This window comes from Eriocheir sinensis, unplaced genomic scaffold, assembly GCF_024679095.1.
Source record: "Eriocheir sinensis breed Jianghai 21 unplaced genomic scaffold, ASM2467909v1 Scaffold350, whole genome shotgun sequence".
Taxonomy (NCBI): domain Eukaryota; kingdom Metazoa; phylum Arthropoda; class Malacostraca; order Decapoda; family Varunidae; genus Eriocheir; species Eriocheir sinensis.
Window position 1 is genome coordinate 387,602 of NW_026111666.1, and position 20,783 is coordinate 408,384.

The 20,783-nt window shown below is 42.8% G+C and overlaps 1 protein-coding gene and 1 long non-coding RNA gene across 3 annotated transcripts in view; one reads left to right on the forward strand and one right to left on the reverse strand.

The window, feature by feature from the left end:
• The window catches only part of LOC126991847 (uncharacterized), a 20,680-nt gene extending 15,808 nt beyond the window's left edge, over positions 1-4,872 (forward strand). Inside the window, exons 3-5 of the mRNA XM_050850503.1 lie at positions 754-929; positions 2,003-2,109; positions 4,477-4,872. Coding sequence (XP_050706460.1) covers positions 754-929; positions 2,003-2,011 — 185 coding nt within the window. The 3' untranslated portion in view covers positions 2,012-2,109; positions 4,477-4,872. The remainder of the gene's footprint in view (positions 1-753; positions 930-2,002; positions 2,110-4,476) is intronic.
• Positions 4,873-7,859: 2,987 nt separating this feature from the next.
• LOC126991850 (uncharacterized) lies at positions 7,860-20,549 on the reverse strand. 2 transcript variants are annotated; one of them, XR_007745885.1, is made up of 5 exons: positions 20,513-20,549; positions 18,643-19,083; positions 17,272-17,353; positions 11,372-11,516; positions 7,860-8,417 (listed from the first exon to the last, which is right to left on the reverse strand). It is a non-coding gene; the product is annotated as an uncharacterized LOC126991850 (long non-coding RNA). The 2 variants fall into 2 exon arrangements; XR_007745884.1 differs by having other exon boundaries at positions 18,205-19,083.
• Positions 20,550-20,783: the final 234 nt, after the last annotated feature.

The window sequence follows — 20,783 nt, forward strand, 5'->3', positions numbered from 1 at the left end:
TTTCTGCTTCTTTTATTTTCTCTGTGTCTGTGTCTGTCTATGTCTTTGTCTGTCTCTGTTTTTCTCTGTCTCTCTGGATTTCTGTAGCTTTTTGTAATGGTTGTTTTTTCTGCTTTTATTTTCTCTTGTGTTTCTGTGTCTGTCTATTTCTTTGTCTGTCTCTGTTTTTCTCTGTCTCTCTGGATTTCCGTAGCTTTTTGTAATGGTTGTTTTTTCTGCTTTTATTTTCTCTCTCTCTCTCTCTCTCTCTCTCTCTCTCTCTCTCTCTCTCTCTCTCTCTCTCTCTCTCTCTTCTGGAAAAACAAATTGAGTAGGTAACCTGGTGCGCACTTTCTCCGCAGAGCAACCCATCACCGACCCGTACGCTCTCAACAGCGCGGAGACGGTGGTGACCATAGCCAAGGGGTGCGAGGAGGTGTGCAAAGTGGACATGCAGACCAAGGTGGCGTTCCTGGATGGGTGAGTCCGAGGGGGATGGGAGGAGAATGTGTGTTAAGATGCGATTGGTTCAGCTGTGTCAAAGTTCTCAAGCTCTGTTCAAGTCTTCCATCCTCAAACTTCATTTGTAACTCTTCTCTTAACCTCACTTTCCAGGAATAACAGTTCGCTCTGAGGGGGATGGGATGTGAATGTGTGTTAAGATGCGATCAGTTCAGCTGCGTCAAAGTTCTCAAGCTCTGTTCAAGTCCTCAAACTTCACTTGTAATCTTGTCTTAACCTCACTTTGCAACAATAACAGTTCGGTCATCATAGGCAAGATCAACCGGCTTGAGGTGACAGCAAGCAACAAGGGGGAACACGTGTACCTCCCCAGCCTAATGGTGAGCCTGGCGCCGCCCCTCGTGGTCTTCCAGCCTCCTCACCAGTGCATCTTCCACTCCTCCGAGCTTGTGTATAACTTGACCAACCCTCTGAAGAGCAGTGCTGAGGTGAGTGAGGGAAGGGAACAGAAGGGAAGGGAGAGGAAAGGAAGGGAAGGCTGAGAAAGGGAGGGGAAGAGAAGGGAAGGTCAAGGGAGGGATGGGAAGGTCAAGGAAGGGAAGAGAAGATCAAGGAAGGGAAGGTCAAGGAAGGGAAGGGAAGGGAAGGGAGGAGAAGGTCAAGGAAGGGAAGAGAAGATCAAGGAAGGGAAGGGAAGGTCAAGGAAGGGAAGGGAAGGGAAGGGAAGGGAAGAGAAAGAAAGGGAAGAGAGGAGAAGGGAAGGGAAGGTCAAGGAAGGAAAGGGATGGAAAGGGAAAGGATAGGGAAGGGAAGGGAAGGTCAAGGAAGGGAAGGGAAGGGAAGGGAAGGTCAAGGAAGGAAAGGGAACGGAAGGGATGGATAGGGAAAGGATAGGGAAGGGAAGGGAGAGGAATCAGAATCAGAAACTTTATTTCCATTTTATACAATGGTTATTCTTTACAGGCTTAAAACTATTGATCATAGTATATAGAGTGTTCCCCCCCCCCCCAGGTGGGGACTCCGAGGCAGGGTGAAGGTGCGCCATTTTGAAATTTGGGAAAAGATGTCTACATAGTTTGTCTATTTTTGATCTGTTGTCTGTCTGGAAAGCTGGATTTTCTTATAGCCTTCTCAAACTAATGCTTCCTCTACATAGTTTGTCTATTTTTGATCTGTTGTCTGTCTGGAAAGCTGGATTTTCTTATAGCCTTCTCAAACTAATGCTTCCTCTACATAGTTTGTCTATTTTTGATCTGTTGTCTGTCTGGAAAGCTGGATTTTCTTATAGCCTTCTCAAACTAATCCTTCCTCTACATAGTTTGTCTATTTTTGATCTGTTGTCTGTCTGGAAAGCTGGATTTTCTTATAGCCTTCTCAAACTAATGCTTCCTCTACATAGTTTGTCTATTTTTGATCTGTTGTCTGTCTGGAAAGCTGGATTACCTCACGTCATTAGAATGCAATTGATACCTTTTCTTGGCCTTTGGAAAGAGTTGATGTGAGGGGAAGTGTTGAGGATGCCCGCCTACAGTCCTTGCTGAGCAGTTTCTGTGTCTTTCAGAGCGTGTGAAGCAGTTTGCCAACCTGGTCCTGGCCCTCATGATGCTGTTCGCCAGGTACAATCACTGGATGGTGGGCGACAAGTTTGAGAGACTCGCCCCCTCACTGGTAATTATGCCCCGTTGTCATTTTTCCTTCTCTCTGTTCAGGGGCAGGACCTAGTGTTTTTATGCTTTTTTTGTTTTATTGCCCTTGAACCCTAAAAGATAAAACTACATAACCTCCCCTAACGTAACCTTAGCTGACATCCCTTACTACCTCCCTTAACCTCACCTAACCTCACCTAACCTTACCTAAACTCTCCTAACTTAACCTATCCTCCCCTACCCTAGCCTACCTTAACCTAACTGTGTGTACTCCCCTTGGTCACGAAAAATGGAAAACAAATTTTTTGGCCTAATGAACCCCAAAATATCTCCACATAAATAAAATAACATGGAAATTTCCTCCTTACCTTTTTTAAATGCCCCGCCGGCATTTAACTGGCAGCTGTAGTGCGGCGCTGCCAGACGTAATCTCACCACTGAGATATTGTTTTCAACTCTTCCTCTAACAATTGTTTTTCTTTTGCACAACACTACATTCTTATGATGTTGTATCACTATAAGAACACAACTAGTCTCAAAATAGTAATTATGAACGGGAAACAAAAAGGAAATGTGGCATAACAATTTTCCTTTTGTACAACACTACATTCTTATGATAGTGTATGACTAGGCTATAAGAACACAATTTGTCTCAAAGTAGGCTAGTAATTCTGAACAGGAAACATAAATGTGGCATAACACGTGACCTACAGGATCGGCAGGAAGGCGTCTGTGTGGCTGGAGTGAGACCACGGGCGGGTGGGGGAGTCACTCTTGGACGAGACGCATTGCTTTCATCTTTGGATGATGAACACCGACATCTTGCCATCTTCGTTCTGCCACCACGTGGTGGATATAAACACCTAGAGGTGGAAGGAGGTGGAGAAGATAGTTGAGTAGGTGATGGACCAGAGCATATGTTTGAGGAGTAGTCAGCTGCTGCTGTGTCTGCTGGATAATATTCAGATCCACACTTTCTTGAAAAACATAATCTTCATCTTTATCACTATCATCTATTGTAGATTCACTGTCAGTATCACCCTCCTCTTCATTGAAATGAAGCTGAATTTGCTCATCAGTGAGAGCGTCGAGTCGACATCTACGTGCCATAAGCATGCTCTGAACCAATAAAACTGCCGCGCTAAAAGTCATCACTTGAGAAAAGATGCCTGACACTTCAATAAACGTAATTATAAACCACTAGAGGCATTTCATTCACGTGGAAAAAAAATAATAATAAAACGTCATATGACGTGGTTGACCAGAGGGAGGAACAACATTAACACGTCAGGTGACGTGGTTGACCACGAACGGGTTAATTAGGGCAAAGGGAAAGATATATAGATACATAGAATATTACTATGCAGTATATAGCAGTTGTAGCTTTTACACATGCTAATAATTTAGCCATCACAGACAAAATAGTAACCTATTACTGCTTCATTGATTAAGAGCCATTTTCATACTTAACAACCCTACCTCATCCTGTTGAACAGTAAACCTATCTCTAACACAAACACTAGAATAATACATTCATTTAGGTTAGTAATACAGTTCTGTTTTTCAATCTACCTTTTTCAGTGCCTACCCTGCAAGCTTGGGAATGGGGTAACCTGGTTAGTTTAGGTTTGATTCTTTGAAATATTCAATCAAACAGTATGTTAGTTTAGGTTTGATTCTTTGAAATATTCAATCAAACAGTATGATAGTTTAGGTTTGATTCTTTCAAATATTCAATCAAACAGTATGATAGTTTAGGTTTGATTCTTTGAAATATTCAATCAAACAGTATGATAGTTTAGGTTTCATTCTTTGAAATATTCAATCAAACAGTATGTTAGTTTAGGTTTGATTCTTTGAAATATTCAATCAAACAGTATGTTAGTTTAGGTTTGATTCTTTGAAATATTCAATCAAACAGTATGTTAGTTTAGGTTTCATTCTTTGAAATATTCAATCAAACAGTATGTTAGTTTAGGTTTGATTCTTTCAAATATTCAATCAAACAGTATGTTAGTTTAGGTTTGATTCTTTCAAATATTCAATCAAACAGTATGTTAGTTTAGGTTTGATTCTTTCAAATATTCAATCAAACAGTATGTTAGTTTAGGTTTGATTCTTTCAAATATTCAATCAAACAGTATGTTAGTTTAGGTTTGATTCTTTCAAATATTCAATCAAACAGTATGTTAGTTTAGGTTTGATTCTTTCAAATATTCAATCAAACAGTATGTTAGTTTAGGTTTGATTCTTTCAAATATTCAATCAAACAGTATGTTAGTTTAGGTTTGATTCTTTCAAATATTCAATCAAACAGTATACTATGTTAGCTATAATTCAATCTGCCCCAAACATATTAATGTGGTACTAAACAACTGTTTGATTGCAGCCTGAAGCAGGAAGACAGAAGCTTAATGAAGAAGACTGGTGAGGGCCCCCGCCATCACTGAAGAACATGGTGCTGTCACCACTGTTATCTGTGGAGAGCTTCACATGGCACCCTCCATCACTGAAGAACATGGTGCTGTCACCACTGTTATCTGTGGAGAGCTTCACATGGCACCCTCCATCACTGCCCAACATCACTGAAGAACATGGTGCTGTCACCACTGTTATCTGTGGAGAGCTTCACATGGCACCCTCCATCACTGCCTGCCATCACTGAAGAACATGGTGCTGTCACCACTGTTATCTGTGGAGAGCTTCACATGGCACCCTCCATCACTGCCTGCCATCACTGAAGAACATGGTGCTGTCACCACTGTTATCTGTGGAGAGCTTCACATGTCACCTCCATCACTGCCCGCCATCACTGAAGAACATGGTGCTGTCACCACTGTTATCTGTGGAGAGCTTCACATGGCACCCTCCATCACTGCCTGCCATCACTGAAGAACATGATGCTGTCACCACTGTTATCTGTGGAGAGCTTCACATGGCACCCTCCATCACTGCCCACCATCACTGAAGAACATGGTGCTGTCACCACTGTTATCTGTGGAGAGCTTCACATGGCACCCTCCATCACTGCCCGCCATCACTGAAGAACATGGTGCTGTCACCACTGTTATCTGTGGAGAGCTTCACATGGCACCCTCCATCACTGCCCGCCATCACTGAAGAACATGGTGCTGTCACCACTGTTATCTGTGGAGAGCTTCACATGGCACCCTCCATCACTGCCCACCATCACTGAAGAACATGATGCTGTCACCACTGTTATCTGTGGAGAGCTTCACATGGCACCCTCCATCACTGCCCAACATCACTGAAGAACATGATGCTGTCACCACTGTTATCTGTGGAGAGCTTCACATGGCACCCTCCATCACTGCCCGCCATCACTGAAGAACATGGTGCTGTCACCACTGTTATCTGTGGAGAGCTTCACATGGCACCCTCCATCACTTCACATGGGCGAGGGTGTTTTTGACACACTCCTTAGAAGGTGAGCATCCACTTGATGAAGGGTGATCCCAATACTAGTAATCTTTCTTTTAGCAGTATGGAATTACCATTATTATTACCATTATCCTCCCAAGCAATTTTCATTTTCCTTAGATTGGTTTAGATCAGTGTTTCTTAAACTTTTTTGTGCAGCGGACCCCTTTTATTAAAATTACTCATGTAGCGGACCCTTTATTATTATAATTTTATTATATTAAATTACTTCCATCCCAATGTGACTTAGCCACTGTAAAAAGCCATCAGGATTTGGTGCTACAAAAATAGGAATTTATGACGTTTTGGCCGAAAATTTGACTGAAATCGATATTAAAAATTATCCTGCGGACCCCTTGGAACATTCCACGGACCCCTGGGGGTCCGCGGACCACACTTTAAGAAACACTGTTCTAGATCAATATATATATATATATATATATATATATATATATATATATATATATATATATATATATATATATATATATATATATATATATATATAGATATATAGATATATATATATATTTCAATTCATACTAAATGAGACATAGTCATTTAAAAAAAAGAAGTGCTGAGGGGCCCGCCTTGGATTAAAGATGGTTTATTTAATACTATCTACATTAATATGCAACACTTGCCAATTTCTTTCTGGTGCCTTCATTGCTAGAATAGGATTATTTTTCAGTCTCGGGAAAACAAGTTAACCCGGTAGCAGCGACAGGCCAAGTTTGTGGCTTTACCGTGTACCAGTGACGGGCCAAATTTTTGCCATGATATAAACCCCCCAAAATAGATGATTCATAAACTGATCACAAATGCGTTGATATATATTATGAAATGGTTTACGTGAGTGATGATATTTTCTCATTTTTCTCGCTTAGAGGGTCCTTTAAGAAACATGATCCCCGCAGCTACCAGGTTAACATTGTGTATGAAAGGAAGATGGATTTCCCGAGTCATGTCATTTATTGTCCTTCATATATAACTGGTAATGCAATGTCTCCTTTCTTCACAGCTGTGCGTAAAAAACTGCCACCTACAGAGATCCCCACAGCTGCTGCAACTTTGCAGCAGTTCACTTCATGTGATCCAGCACCTTCTGCTGCCACTTCATCTTTACAACCCAGTTCCTCTTCCTCTACAACCATGGACTGTGCTTCTTCTTTGGTACCTTCTGCACCATACCAAAACCCATTTGTTGGCGTTGTAGCCTCCCCTTTTTCATGGTGCCCCAAGGCAAAGGAGGAGGTTCGATGATGAATATCGGGGCTGTTGTCAAAAGCAGGAAGTTTATCATGACCTCAAACAGACCAGAAATGATCATTAGGAGCAGATAAAACACATTTCAGAGGGAGATGTTGCAGCAGCAGCAGCTAGGTGCCTTCACAGAGGCTTGCTGTCATATACGTGAGGTTTTAGACGTGTGCAAAGCAAATATTCTCGGGTCTGGAGAATGTGATGCCGCATGATATCGTGGTGAGATTTCTATGTAGGCACAGAAGCTCCGTGTCTCAGGGTAATAGGTTCTCACCCACCACAGACTCAAGGGCTAACGGTACTGAGATGAGTACCGGGGCCACCTACAGCTATTGCGTATGCCCCAAACTTTATAGTAGCATGAAAGGCGAGAGCAAAAACAAAGAAAAACAGACAGATAACAGGTGCTTCAGGGAGAGTTGTGAATGATAAAGTATTGTAAGGGATGAGAATTTTTATTTATTTATTTATTTATTTTTTTTTTTTTTTAGGTGCTGCCTGTAGTTCTGGAGGGCTCTTGAGAAGCATCTTGGACAGTCTCATCGCAATAGTGGCACAGGCGAATTCTATTTATAGTGGCTGCCATGATGTATGACTGCTTGGCCCATGCTGCCCCCCAGTGCTCCACTTGAACGAACTCGCTGAAGTTAGGGTTGACTGCGGATCTGGGCAGCATGTGGGTAATCTTCTGCCACTCGGCGATGGCTTGGAAAATCAGCGTGTTTTTGTGGGACTCGAACCACGGGCTTACCATGCCCACACGCTGACCACTCGGCATCATTGCTCACCTCTCATTAGCTTTTGAGCCTGTGATGAGAGAGAACCCATTACCCTGGGTACACACGGCAAGTGCAGCACCTTGGTTACCAGTTTACCTTCCCCGGGTACCTATTTATTGACCCACCTGAAAGAGATGATGAACAGCTGTGCCCAAACTGTTCAGTCGGGAATCCAGACCCAAGCCTGGATAGTCATGGCTTAAATTCACTCTCAACACTTCACCAGGGAGGCATGCAGTGGTCAAGAACAAAATTGATAAAGAGACAATTTACGGTATTACTTAAGATGTGCATCAGAAAGAATAATATATTTGTTTTTATACAACTAGAAGAGAACCCATTAATTAACCCAACACAGGTCCCATGCAACATCCGTGTTACCCACTGTTTACCTGTCCCAAGTCTCCCCAGGTACCCGTTTACCGACCATCCTGAAAGAAAGGATGAACAGCTGGGTGGGTTGCATGCTGACTGCCTGGGCCGGGATTTGGACCAAGGCCTGCAGATTTGTAGTCAGGGATGCTAACCTCTGCTTTTCCATCAAACTGGTGTTCAGGTTATTATTAACATAATTTGTATTAGCATTTAGTGGTATTTATAATATTTCCATTGATATAAGTTAATGTTTACATAATTTTCCTGAATTCTATACAACATAAGATTTTAATTATATTCTACAATAAAAGCTGTGTTCATTTCTGGGGCTGTGATGCATGAACGCCTCTCCGGAGTACAAAGGGATCCCCACGGGTCTTCAATATACAGGTCTGCCTCCTGGCGGCCACCTCTCTCCTCTCTCCCAGTGAGTCGCTCTGTGAAGGTGTCTATAGGCTGCCATCGTTGCACTCTGCAATAAAGATGGTGTTCAAACCTTGTGTCATCCACTCACTGCCATTACTAGTCCACTGCAGGACAAAGGCCTGTCCAGCATTCTCAGCCTCTACACGTCTGATGTTGATGTCTATAGTATTCCATCCTGTATGATCTTTACCTGGTCTTCTGTCTGGCCAAATTCATAATGTGCTGTGGATATAAATAATATTACTAAGTGAAAACACACACACACACACACAAATATTGAAATCATTTACATATGTATGACTACCTGACATTAGGGGGGAACTGCCCCCATCATCCTACCCTCCAAGATTGCTATTTTATTTTTTTGTGTGTGCTAAAGTTGGTTAAGATTAATGTAATTAATGTGCTCTGCAAACCAGTTTTCTAAACTGTTTTCACAAGTCTTTTCCTAACTTTCAGTTGTCTTGGAATGGATATAAAGTTTCCAAGTAAAATTTCATCAAGAAGTATGGGAGGACGGCTGCCTGCGGCTCTGCAGACACTGAGCCCATCACATTCTCACTCTTGTTAAACACATCAAACCCTATCAGATAAACAGTAAAACCTAAAATAAAGCAATGCATGTTGATGTAGCAACTCTTACTAGTGAGGGAAGTTATCGGGAAAAAAATAAAATAAAAGGCACACTATTGTTCTTAACAGATACCATAAACTGCCAAGTGTTAGGTGTACACATTATATAAGAGAGAGAGAGAGAGAGAGAGAGAGAGAGAGAGAGAGAGAGAGAGAGAGAGAGAGAGAGAAAGCAAAAATGTTCCTTAAAGCCAAAATTCATTATGTCGCTGTCTCCTAAAAGCGTGGGTTTGCTGTAACAGATGGGAATTTGATCATAAATTCAGCCATCGTAAAGCATGGGGACACTTGCACACACACACACACACACACACACACATATATACACACACACACACACACACACATATATACACATACACACACACACACACACACACATATATACACACACACACACACACACACACACACACACACACACACACACACACACACACACACACATATATACACACACACACAAACACATACAGTTACCTAACTCAATATGCACTGCCATTTTTTTCTATTCCTATTTTGAGGGAAAAAATATATATCTTTGACACCAGGAAATCCAGCACATATTATAAGGCTTTAAGGAAACTCTATGAGGAACATGACATGGAGGGGCAGTGGCTGAGCGGTTAGCATGCCAGCGCCGCGTTCAGGAGGTCCCAGGTTCGCGCCCCACCCACCACCACAAGATGGGATATTTCAGTCAGCGCCGAGTGGCCAGACTACCCCCATGCTGCCCTCAAGACCTCCTGCCAACCCAGACTCTGGAGTCTCGCTCTGAATGGGATCACAGGTGAGCTCCGGGGCACAGCAAGCAAGACGGCACCACTATAAACACTTGCCTGCACCGTGATGGGCTGGGACCAACCATCAGGACCCATCAAGAAAGCCTACCGGCATAGCTGGGCGTTATCGCAATACTTTATCGCTGATAACAAAATCGGATTATCGACCATCCGCTACTTATTTAACCCGGTAGCAGCGGGGATCATGTTTCTTAATGGTCCCTCTAAGTGAGAAAAATGAGAAGAAATCATCACTCACGCAAACTATTTCATTATGTATATCAAAGCATTTGTGATCAGTTTATGTATCATCTATTTTGGGGGGGGTTATATCATGGCACAAATTTGGCCCGTCACTGCTACACGGTAAAGCCACAGATTTGGCCTGTCGCTGCTACACGGTAAAGCCACAAATTTGGCCCGTCGCTGCTACACGGTTAAATATATTTCGGTATCTTCGTTACTCTTGTAACCAAACTAGCGATAATCGCTACTTTTTTTTCCGCCTCTCAGAAAAAAACGTTGTCTCCCTACTGCGCATGCGTGGCCCGGTGTTGTATGAAAAAACTTCGGGGTATGAAATATCTTCGGTGATGAGATTTCATACTTAGATCATGAAAATTAAAACACTAGGGTATTTTTTATGCTACTCAAAAATCAATATATCATAGAGAAAAATCATTTAACTTTGCCCCCAAAATGATTATTCACTGCCTCAAATGTGATATTCCATATTCGTTTGTGACCATGCCATGATACTGAAGGCACCCGGTGTTGTGTTATTTGGTGTCCCATCGTCAAAAGCTGGCGCTTTTGTTTACAAACACTGGTCTCTCGTGAACTGCGCATGCTCAGACCATTAAGTGTAGACCTGTACAGTCTCACAATGCTTTTTTAACACATTAAGAGTTGCTGTAAAACTGAATCAAACATACAGTACCACCATCCTCGCTGTTTCTAGAATGACGTACACTCTGTACATATAAATACAACTCGTACAGAGTGTCGTTCTAGAAACAGCGAGGATGGTGGTAGTGGTACTATATGTCTGATTCAGCCTTCCAGCAACTCTTAATTACGGTTTAAAAGCTTTGTGAGACTGTACAGGTCTACGCTTGCTGGTCTGAGCATGCACTGTTCACGAGAGACCAGTGTTTGTAAACAATTTTTAACGGTGGAGACGCCAAATAACACAACACCGGTTCAGGCATTTCTAGTATTACCGTCCATATGTACGTGTCAACGTGTGGTTTTAAGGCTTTGTAAGTTTCCTAAAATACAGATAATTTTAATTCATCAATGTTGTTCTATCTGAAATATCAATATAGTATCGTTTTCGCCTATCAGACTTATCGCTAGCTAGTATCGGAATTGTGGATTTATATCGGGTATCGGTTATCGGTTATCGCCTATATTTGTGTCTCTAGTTAATGAATATCGGTTATCGCCGTTAAGGTTTTTCATTATCAGTTATCGGTTATCGGGAATAAGGTTTTCTGTTATCGTGCCCGGCTATGCCTACCGGTACCATAGACTAGAAAATAATAATAAAGAAATAAATCGGTCAACACACACACACACTCACCTCAGCAAGTTCCCCTTGCAGCTGGGTTGTGGGAGGCGTGGGTGTGTTCCCAGCACCAGCGGCCGCCCGGTAGGCTGAGGGGAGCTGCATCATCATGAGGGATGGCTGCTGCCTGAGACCTTCATGGGACAGCTGGGAACAAAACCTGCCAAGAGAAGATCAGTTAGCAGACAGCCACCATTCATCTGCCTGTTAGTAATGTGGGTAACACACACACACACACACACACACACACAAGGGGGAAAAAAGGGAGAAGGGAAGAAAGGTTTAACCTATTAAATCTCAAGGGTCTTTTCTTTTAGTATTTTTTGGTAGTTTTCATTAAATTACATTCATCTGGTTAAAGAAAGATGCAACATAATGGTCTTAGCTTTTATTTTCCTTTAGTAAGCTTGAAATCAGCTGTCCTCAAAAGAGGACACTGGGACAATATCATATCAACTGGGAAAATAAGGAAAGAAAACTATTACTATGTAATATTCTTTTTCATATATATGGAGCATGAAAAATACTCTATTATTCTTTTTGACAACACGCAGTTTACTATTATAATGAAAACTAAAAGTAAAAATGTACCTGTTATAGTAACAGTTCTGCCATGTGTATATCAATAGTAAAATCCAATACAAAACAAAAATACTTGTGCAGTGCTGCAACGCCTTCCTTTGGCACCGTCTTTCCTTCTCCCGCTTTGCAATGACATGGGCCTTTCCATCATAGCGAGCATCAACCATTGTTGTGGACGGGCTAGGGGCACAGCTTTTCCTTCCCAGTCTTCCATTTGCATCACCCAGCTTCAAGTGTGGAACACAAATCTCTCTTCTGAAGGTTATCAAATCAAGCTGATCCTTTCCTTCATGCAGGAATTTATGAATTTTCACCTACAGAAATGCTTTCTTCAAATATACCAAATTGCTGAAATGATCACAGAATTTCCTTTTTTTTCTGGTGGGTTTATCTTTCTATACAGCACATTCCTCAGTGACATCTTTGTCCACATGAACCTCTAGTGTACCTGGTACATCTTGAACAGATATTTCACCAATTACATCACCACTGACATCCTCTTCGTCAGTCAGTTCATCTGCATCTGGTGGTCCAATAATCACATCGCCCTTTTCAAACTCTCCCTCGGCGCCCTTTTCACACAACAAGGCATGTGCTTCATCTATTGTCAGTGCAGAATAGGTAGCTTTCACCATCTGCAATACAGCAGCTCAATGCAGCACTCAAGTGAGCAATACCTAAGTCAACAAGTATACGATATAAAAGAGTAAACACACACACACACGGCCCGGTAGCTCAGGGGTAGAGCGTCTGGCTCACAACCAGAAGGATCAGGGTTCAATTCCCCGGCCGAGTGAAGGTAAGTTGGATTTGTCTTCTTTCACGTGTAGCCCCTGTTCACCTAGCAGTGAGTAGGTACGCGACGTCAGGCAAGGAGTTGTGACCTCGTTGTCGCGGTGTGTTGTGTGTGAGTGGTCTCAGTCCTACCCAAAGATCGGTACTACGAGCTCTGTGCTCTTCCGTAGGGGAACGGCTGGCTGTCTCGAGAGAGACCCGCAGCAGACCAAGAGGTGAATTACACACACACACACGCACACATATTTTTTTTATATATCATATCATGTGCCTTATTACCAACATCTGCGGCTGATTAGACAAGCATCCTGCGGTGGTCTGCGTAGGAACTGGGATTCAGTCCGCTCTACAGCATGCACCATCCTGAACGTGTTGTGACACGCGCTGCCACGATATCGTCCCAGTGTCCTCTTTTGAGGACAGACATTTTGTAATATCAATAATTATTTTTCTACTTAAGATAATTTATTGGGGTATTATGAGAATAATATTGCATCTTCTTGAGAATAAAACACAGCAAAATAATAGTTCATCTCATGAATGAGAAAGTCAGCACAGCCTAGTCAATGCAGTGCATTTTGAGGCAGAAATTTTCACCAGTTTCAGAGTCAAACTACAGTCAGATAAAGATGTCATTAAACCTTAAGCTTTTCTTTATGTACGTCAGGAAGGAATCATTATTCTGTGCTGTAACTTATATATGTTTTCATAACATGGGAAAATTATGTGTTATCAGGTGTCCTCAAATGAGGACATTGGGATAAAATGGGTTAAGGATTGCATACACAAACATAGATGGTCTTGTATAAAAATAAAAAACTAATGATTATTGAAGGGAGAGTGATCCAGATATGATATGTAGAGTTGAAACAAACCTTGCAAAATAACTGGAACTTGTGCTGGAGGGAAAGAGCAAGTACAACATTGGGAGAAAAGACAGGAAAGAAGGAAAGGGAGGAGGAATGATGACAATGACAAAACAAAACTTGAAAGCGACTGAAGTGAGACATGGAAATGGTAAGTGCGGAGGTGATGGCTGTGCAGGTAGTGGTACAGGGTGGAGAGAAGAATAACATAATAACAGCCTATGTCCCCCTAAAGCCAAAAGTTGGAATGAAGTAAGATACAACACTATGCTGGAAGAAACAGTACGGGCACTGACAGACCAAATAAAGAATAGTAGAAAGCTAATATTTATATATTTATTATAATAATAAATGAAGTTATGGATGAGAATGGAAAGATGCTGAAAGACGGGGAAGCTGAGAAAGAGAGATGGAGAGAATATTTCAAAAACTTAATGAATTTTGAGGATGGACGTCCAGCAGCTGTGACAGCAGCAGTTTTGAGTAGAGGTAGAGGAGGAGTATATAAAGAAAGAAGTATAACATATGAAGAAGTAAATCAGGCAATAAAATGATTAAAAAACGAAAAGGCAGCAGGAATTGATGGAATCACAGCAGAAATGTTGAAGTGTGGAGGAGATGAAGTTGTGAAATGAATGGTCAAGATATTTGAAGTAGCATGGGAGGGGGGGGGGGGCAGCAGACTGGACAAAAGCCATCATAGTCCCAGTTTACAAGGGGAAGGGCAGGAGAGGGGAATGTGGGAGCTATAGAGGTGTAAGTCTCCTGAGTATACTCGGAAAGGTATAAGGAAAAGTCATAATAGAGGGGGTGCAAAGACTTACAGAAGAGAAAATCAGTGAAGAGCAAGGAGGCTTCAGGAAGGGAAGGGGATGTGTGGATCAGATATTTGCCTTCAGGATGGCAGTAGAAAAAATAATAGCAAAAGGAAAGAAACTATACGCTGTCTTCATGGATTTGGAAAAAGCTTATGACAAGAGTCGATTGGATTGCATTGTGGGATGTTTTAAAGATTTATGGTGTGGGAGGAAAACTGCTTAGTGCAATAAAGTCTTTCTATGAGGATGCATCTGCATGTGTCAAAATTACTGGAGAAACAAGTGAACATTTTGAGATAAAAGTGGGCTTAAGACAAGGGTGCGTCATGTCACCATGGTTACAGGTAACTCTCGATTTACGCGAGTTTGGTTTACGCGTTTTTGAAATAACGTGGGGTCCAAAATCCAAAAAAAAAAATTATTTACACGTTTTTTCCACTTATACGCGATATTTTATGGAGTGGCCACCAGATGTCTCACGCAACTGGACTCACATAGCGCCGCGGCCACACAGCAGAGCTCAGTTCTTCTCGCGCGCCACTTGAACAACAATACAGTACCCACGCTGCCACGCTACTCAACAATAGGGGTGGGCAGTTACCGGTACTAACGGTACAGTACCAGTACCAGACTGCTCGGTACCGGTACCAATACTAGCTAGCCACTCATGGTGTCCCTCATTTCTTCCTCACACGAGTGAGGCTGAGACTGAGTGCCTGAGTGGATATCTCGGTGATATGGATATTCTCTCTCTCTCTCTCTCTCTCTCTCTCTCTCTCTCTCTCTCTCTCTCTCTCTCTCTCTCCGCTGAATGAAGTGAATAAGCATATTATTCCCAACATCACTCGTAGGTTATGACAGAGAACTAGGCAAGACACAATTCACACGTTTCTGGTGACACGCGCCATGCAGCTGTTTGTTGTATGGGTGTGGTTGTGTGGTTTGTAAACAATGCAAATGGCGGCCTGCTGTATTGCGCGAAATATCTCCTCGTACAAGACTCATGATGTACAGTTTCTGATATCATATTTACCCCATTATTCTCACTAATATTAATAATTAATAATGAACACATGGACATTTTTTTCCAATATGATTTTTTATGTAGCTTGTACTGCTCCTTTTTTTAGTCATACAATCAAGCCACCTGTGACATCAAGATCAAGATCATACAAATGGCGCCCGACGGAAAAACGGAATAACAGCAAGGCATGGGCAATCCTCCATCGATTTCAATTTTGTATAGTAGTTATTAGATCGCCCTGTATTCTATGGTAACATATTATAAGACAGCTACGGACTATGAAGGATTATATACAATGATAAAGGAAAGTTTGCGGTTGTTATTGGATAAGACAAAAAACAGACCCTTAAAAACACCCCAAAGAAGAAAAAATCATTAAAAATTTGTACATTCGGCGTACAAGGCGCAGGGCTAAACTTTCAGGCATTTTTTCGAGAAAAAGGTGTGCGCTATACGCTGAAAAATACGGTATTTATTTTTCGACATAAACATACCTCTTGCTTGATTTACATTGTTTTTGATTTACGCGACCTCTCCAAGAACGCAATACTCGCGTAAATCGAGAGTTACCTGTATTCAATATTTATATGGACGGTGTTATTAGAGAAATGAAGGGCAAAGTTGGAGAATTTGGAGTATGACTGTTCGATGGGGGAAGGAAGTGGGTACTGAATTCGAGGTATTGAAATACATGAAAAAGCGCTTATTGGCTCTGGCCCATGGAAAAAAATACTTTTTTTTTACATGACTCCCTTGTTATCACAATCCAGCTTTCCAGACAGACAACAGATCAAAAATAGACAAACTATGTAGAGGAAGCATTAGTTTGAGAAGGCTATAAGAAAATCCAGCTTTCCAGACAGAGCAACAGATCAAAAATAGACAAACTATGTAGACATCTTTTCCCAAAATCAAGACACCTCTGCACCACAAATTGACCTCTCTCTTGGCCACTCTTTACTTTCGTCTATTATGGCAGCGGTGAGTAGCGGGCCTTTTTTTTCTATGCACTTTTTGTTGCCCTTGAGCCGTCTCCTTTGTTGTAAAAATAAATAAATAAATAAAAGCTACAAAAATCCATAGAGCCAGACACACAGAGAAAATGAGACAGCAAAAGGAAGAAGAAGAAATGAAAAGGGAAAACTAAGACAAGGAGAGGAAGAGAGAAATGAAAAAGGAAAAGAATGAAAGGAAAACGGTGAAAAAATAAGACATAAGAACAGAAAGAGAACAAAAAATGAGAACGGAGGAAAATGAAACAGGGATAAGTAGAGAAAGAGAAGGAAAGCAATACTACCAAAGAGACAGACACAGAGAAAATGAGAAGTAGATAAAACAACCATTAGCACTAAAAGCTACAGAAATCCAGAGAGAGACAGAGACAGACAAAGACATAGACAGACACAGAGACACAGACAGACACAGAGACACAGACAGACACAGAGACACAGACAGACACAGAAAAACAGAGACAGACAAAGACATAGACAGACACAGAGAAAATAAAAACAGAAAAAAACAACCATCATGAAAAGCTACAGAAATCCAGAGAGAGACAGAGACAGACAAAGACACAGAGACAGACAGACAGAGAAAATGAGAAGCAAATAAAACATCCAGAGAGACAGAGACACACAGGGAGAGAAAGTGAGAGAAAAACAGAGACAGACAAAGACATAGAGAGACCCAGACAGAGAGAGAGAGAGAAAATGAGAAGCAAATAAAACATCCAGAGACACATACATAGACAGACCCATCAATTAAAAGCCACAACCAGAGATAGAGACAGAAAGACATGCGAACAAAGAAAAAACAGGGTCGCCAACTCACCAATCAGCTCCAGGGACGAGGAGTTCAGGAGACCGTACTCAAGCCTCATAATGATGTCACCGTCCGGGTCCTGCTTGTCCTTCTGCAAACACCACCAACAGCGAGGTAAAAAGTCACGAGTCAAATCCTGCCACACCACACCACACCCAGCCGCACCACACACCACACCATACCATACCCAGCCACACCACACCATACCCAGCTGCACCACACATCACACCACACCATACCCAGCCACACCACACCACACCACACACTACACCAAACCCAGCTGCACCACACACCACACCCAGCCGCACCACACACCACACCACACCACACCACACCATACCCAGCCCCACCACACCACACCACACCCAGCCGCACCACACACCACACCCAGCCTCACCACACACCACACTACACCATACCACACCCAGCCCCACCACACCATACCCAGCCACACCACACACCACACCCAGCTGCACCACACACCACACCCAGCCGCACGACACACCACACCACACCATACCCAGCCGCACCACACACCACACCACACCAAACCCAGCCGCACCACACACCACACCACACCACACCATACCCAGCCCCACCACACCACACCACACCCAGCCGCACCACACACCACACCCAGCCTCACCACACACCACACCACACCCAGCCCCACCACACACCACACCATACCCAGCCGCACCACACACCACACCATACCCAGCCACACCACACACCACACCCAGTCACACCACACACCATACCCAGCCACACCATACACCATACCCAGCCACACCACACCACACCCAGCCACACCACATTACTCTCCCTTTTCCTTCCTTGGGATTTCCTTCCCTTGCTCTGCCTTCCCTTTCCTTCCCTTCCCGTTCTTGGGCTAGCCTTCCCTTCCCTTCCCCTTCCTCTCCCTCCCATCCCCTTCCCTACCTTGGTCACTATAACTACTGTAGGCAGACACACTTCAGAAGTGGATCTTCATGTGCCTGGCAATGTCATGCCTTGTCTTAAAGAGCTTTCCACAAACATCACACTTGAACTCTCTAAGGCCATAGTGCCTGAAGACATGTCGATTGAGTGCCTGCTTCACACTGAACCTCTTCCCGCACTCTTCACACTCATGATTTTTTACACCAGTGTGTGTAAGGGTGTGTGTATCAAGGTGACTCTTCAGGATGAATTTTTTCCCACATTCCTTACATTCATAGTTCTTCACACCAGTGTGTGTAAGGGTGTGTCTATCAAGGTTACCCTTCAGGGTGAATAGTTTCCCACATTCCTTACATTCATAGTTCTTCACACCAGTGTGTGTAAGGGTGTGTCTATCAATGTTACCCTTCTGGATGAATTTTTTCCCACATTCCTTACATTCATAGTTCTTCACACCAGTGTGTGTAAGGGTGTGTGTATCAAGGGTACTCTTCTGGATGAATTGTTTCCCACATTCCTTACATTCATAGTTCTTCACACCAGTGTGTGTAAGGGTGTGATATCTGAGGCCTTGCCTTGTGGTTAATTCTTTTCCACACTCCAGACACACAAACTTCCTCTCTCCTTTGTTGCTGGAGTTGCCAGCAGCCAGTTGCTTCAGCTGGTGACCACTGACCCTCCTGCCCCCTGCAGCAGTCTGCTCCTGCTTGTCCTGGCCACTCATGCTGCTGTCCAGCCCTGCAGGTGAGGCTGCCCCAACCTTTGCGGAAGCTGAGTGTGTTGTTGTTGTCCTCGTTCTTTCCTTGTTCTCTTTTCCTCCACACACCGGCGGCCTAGGGTCCGTGGTCGTGGTCGAGGGTGGACGTGCCCGTGAGAGCTCTGTAAAAGTGAAGGAATTCTCCAATAGTAATATTGCCAGAAGAATGAATCGTTCCAAGAATAATCCGTCTAGTAAGCAGGCGGGTACAAAAACCAAGGATACTGTTGGATCTGGCAAAACAAGCCTTGCGGCTGGGGGTGGGGATGATCAGCTGACAGGGGCAGACGATAGCGACGCAGATAAACAAACAGACACATGCCCAGTCTGTAAGGTTAAGGTTGGTGAGGAAGACAAGGCTCTAGGCTGTGAACTATGTGAAATGTGGCACCACATAAAGTGTGAGGAGGTCACTGAGGCAGTGTATAATTTCCTGAGCAGCAATCAAGTAAGTAAGATTCACTGGTATTGTACCAAATGCGATATTGTTGCGGTGAAATTGTTCAAACAAGTAACCAACACATCCAAGAGACAGGATAAAGTAGAAAGACGTATGGATGCCCTGGAAACTAAAACCACTGAGGCCTTAGAGGAGATCAAGAGTGATGTCAAGAATCTGAAGGAGGAAATTAGAGATGATATCAGGTCTCAAGTGAACAGTGAGTTCAAATCTAGGATTGATGAAGTCAAGCAGAAAGTTGGGGAGGAAGTCAAGAGTGTGATTAATGAAGCAGTGGAAAGCAAAACAGTTGATATAACAGTCGACACGAGGAACAAAGTGAGTGCAGAGGTGAAGGAAGATTTGGCAAAATCCTACAGGGATGTCTTGAAGACAGAGGCATCAAAGGTTTGCAGTGGGTCTAGTACTGAAGGAGCTACTGCTTTTGGGCTCCTCAATGCTCATAATGGTAAAGAACTGTTGGATAAAACTACCAATCAAGTAAAAATAGATTAGACAGGAAAAACAACATTGTCTTGTATGGTATCCCAGAGAAGGTGAAAGAGGGCATGAACTTGGCAATTAGGTCTGAAAAATTGAGCATGACAAGCTAATTTTCATAGAATTATGCAGTGAGATGGGCTTGACATGTTTGGACAGTGATATTGAGGAGATAAGACGAATTGGAAGATACAAGGAGAAACAGAACAGAGTAGCCTACCAAGGCTCATAGTGGTGACTCTGAGAGGATCCTTGAAAGAAAGGATTATGAGATGCCAAAGGTGAAATATTTAGGAAGGTTGGTGTGTCTCATGATATGACCATTGAGGAAAGGAAAAGAGAAGGAACTCAGAGCAAATGCCGGAAAGAAAAACGTCGAGGAGAAAGATTCGGGAAACTACTATGTAGTTTAGGTCAGTGTTTTTGATAGTGTCTGTAATAGGAGAAAGCTGAAAGTAAATGTCAACAGAAGTAAAGTGACGGTTTGTGAGCGAAGTAGAAGTGAGGTTGTAGATTTTGTATGCCCATATAGAGTGGGAATTGAATGTGAAAAAGAATGCAAAATAATTCTGAATGGTGAAGAAATGGAGGAGGTCAATGAGTTTACGTACCTTGGATCAGTTATGCGTAAGCATGGTGGTATGGAGGAGAGATAAGAGAAAGGGCATTGCAAGGAAGAAGGGTGGTAGGGTCTTTGGGATGAATCATGAATGGCAGAAGTGTGAGCATGGAAGTAAAGAGGATTTGAAATACAATAATAGTACCAACCCTCACATATGCAAGTGAAACATGGGCCTGGAATGAAAGTCAGAGGTCTAGAGTGCAGGCAGTGGAAATGAGTTATTTGAGGAGTGCTTGTGGTGTGAGTAGAATGGATGGAAT